This window comes from Abramis brama, assembly GCF_963993115.1.
Source record: "Abramis brama genome assembly, chromosome: 16".
NCBI classification, from domain to species: Eukaryota; Metazoa; Chordata; class Actinopteri; order Cypriniformes; family Leuciscidae; genus Abramis; species Abramis brama.
In genome coordinates, this window is record NC_139978.1 from 2,780,207 (window position 1) to 2,782,622 (window position 2,416).

Consider the following 2,416-nt stretch of genomic DNA (forward strand, 5'->3'; position numbering starts at 1 on the left):
ACACACACACACACACACACGTTACAACACTGTTAACTTTATCACGTTCTTCCAACAAGAGACTTAACGTTCGTTTTAATGAATCGGATCATTCACAGAAGTTTTTGTGTTAAAGATTTGAACAAACCTAAAAAAGTCTAGCAAAAGCAATTCTCGTGAGACACACACACACATACACACACACACACACACACACACTCATAATAAAGCCTCCTCAACAATAGGGTGGATGTCTGTCTGTCTGTCTGTATATCTATCTATCTATTGTTGTTTTTGCTTGCTACTGTTCTCCCCATAACAATTTTACACAAAATCCCCATAGAAAGTTTATGAAGTGAAAGAAAGAAAGAGAGAGAGAGAGAGAGAGAGAGAGTCTGAGAGAGAGAGAGAGAGAGAGAGAGAGAGAGTCTGAGAGAGAATTATGAGGATGAAGTCATGATAGAGTAGAGCTGGTCAGTGAATATAATATTATTTTATTTACTTTTGTTTGTATTTACTTTTTTCCCTCTCCTTGATGTGTACAAAAAAGGGAAAAACTGTTTTTATAAAAAGAGAAAAAAGCAAACATCTCAAACTAGATCTCCTTTATCTCTCAAGCATTCATGGACAACAATGATATTAAACTGAGAGCAAAGAAAGGCTTCTTCTCAGACATCTCCTAAAATAAGCTACTCATCATGTCTCTTCACTCAGCAATGTCTCTATGCATTCATTCAGAATCAGATCTCAGTAACTCTGAACCAACTGAGCTTCTGTCCACATTAACTTCAGCTCACTGCATACAAACATTTGTGTTTGTGTTTGTTTATCCTAAGGACATTTATCAGAAAACTCACAAATTTGAAGAGCGAGAGCAATAAACCAGATTCAACTCGCACTGACACCATTATCTTCACTCGACAGTGTGAATGAGAGAAAGAGAGACACTGACCGCTCGCGCTGATTCCTCGCATCGTCTGCAACTTTCTCCGACTTTATATGTTTAAGTGATATGAGCCGTTTTCCCCTTCATTTGTCCTGATGTGTCGATCCATCTTTCCGTTCTCCGTCTCTGGAATTGTTTTCTGGAACCAGCTGCATTTCTCAATCGCCACCGACAACTGACTGAACTGACTCAGTAGGCTACTCTATTACTGCTGTCCGATCAGCAAACGAATCGTTCTTTTGAGTCGATTCTTTTCGACGATTCAGTGGAACTGTGTAAATTTTGAGGGTGGAACATTATTGGGAAAATTATTTATATATTAAAAAAATAAAAATATGAATATTTAAAAAAAAAACATTATCGAGACGACCAGAAGTAGCTCAGTCAAAACAATGACCGAGTCATCATGGGTTTGTTTGTGTATATATTCTCCCTCAGGACAAGAGCCTCATGTCATGTACCAGCATCATATGACAAACTGGACGGAAAAATAGTCTTTGTGTTTCTTCTCTTCTCTATGGAAGCCCATTTTTGCCACATAAGAAAAAAAAAACATGCTTGTAAATCTTAATTCTGACATAAAAGTCATTGTTATAACTTATAGGCCTATAATCTCTTCCCTGAGAAGATCAGATTTGAAGCTATATTTCAGCATTGCCTGGTTTTGAAAATAGTTGTTTAACTTAAAGGGGTCATGAAATAGATTTTTTTTAAGTATTTAAAAAAGTGTTCCCTGAGGTTCTCTTATAATGTTAATAAGGTTTTTTATTTTATTTTTTTTTTTACAAAATTTCACTAAAAAACAAATATACTATATAGGCCAATATATGTGGAAAAACTATTATTTTCAACAACTCAGACAATTATTTACTGTCTGAAATGATATGTTTTCAAGCTGCGGCTGCTTGGTTTGTCAGTGAACAGCCACTGTTATGATTGGCTAATGTCATTGCAAAGGAAACAGTATCAATGCCCAAAGCAAACAGACAAAGCATTATGAGATTGTTTACTAGCAGCTGTCAGATCCAATACTGCTGTTATTGGTGGCCCAGTCGTGGTGTTTTCTGTGGTTGTGGCCCCTAAACGGTGATCCTACGCTACGTCATACAGTGAGAGAGGTTTAAAGACGGCCGTTATCACGGTCTTGTGACCAAAGATAACCTGCGATAATTTTCTAGCAGTGTCAGAAATTTTGCTTTCACTGTTACGCTAATGATACTCAGCTCTATACTTCTTCGTGCCTCGACGAAACTTACCAGTTCACAAAATAATTGGATGACTAGTAATTTCCTACCACTTAATTCTGAAAGTACTGTATGTGAGCGAGCTCTTAACGAATTATAGTCCTTCACGTCTATTGTAATCTCAAAAATCTGGCCAGTAGATAATACCTAGAATATCAAAATCGACTGCTGGATCCTTCTCATATAGCACCTAAACACTGGAATTAGTCTTCCTAATGTTGTTTGAGAAGCAGACACACTCTGTCAG

General features: G+C 37.0%; 1 protein-coding gene across 1 annotated transcript in view; it reads right to left on the reverse strand.

Annotated features, from left to right (window-relative positions):
• The window catches only part of fgd (faciogenital dysplasia), a 50,956-nt gene extending 49,633 nt beyond the window's left edge, over nt 1-1,323 (reverse strand). Inside the window, exon 1 of the mRNA XM_084087071.1 lies at nt 932-1,323. Within this exon, the coding sequence (XP_083943197.1) occupies nt 932-953 (22 nt within the window). The 5' untranslated portion in view covers nt 954-1,323. The remainder of the gene's footprint in view (nt 1-931) is intronic.
• Between the last annotated feature and the right edge of the window lie 1,093 nt (nt 1,324-2,416).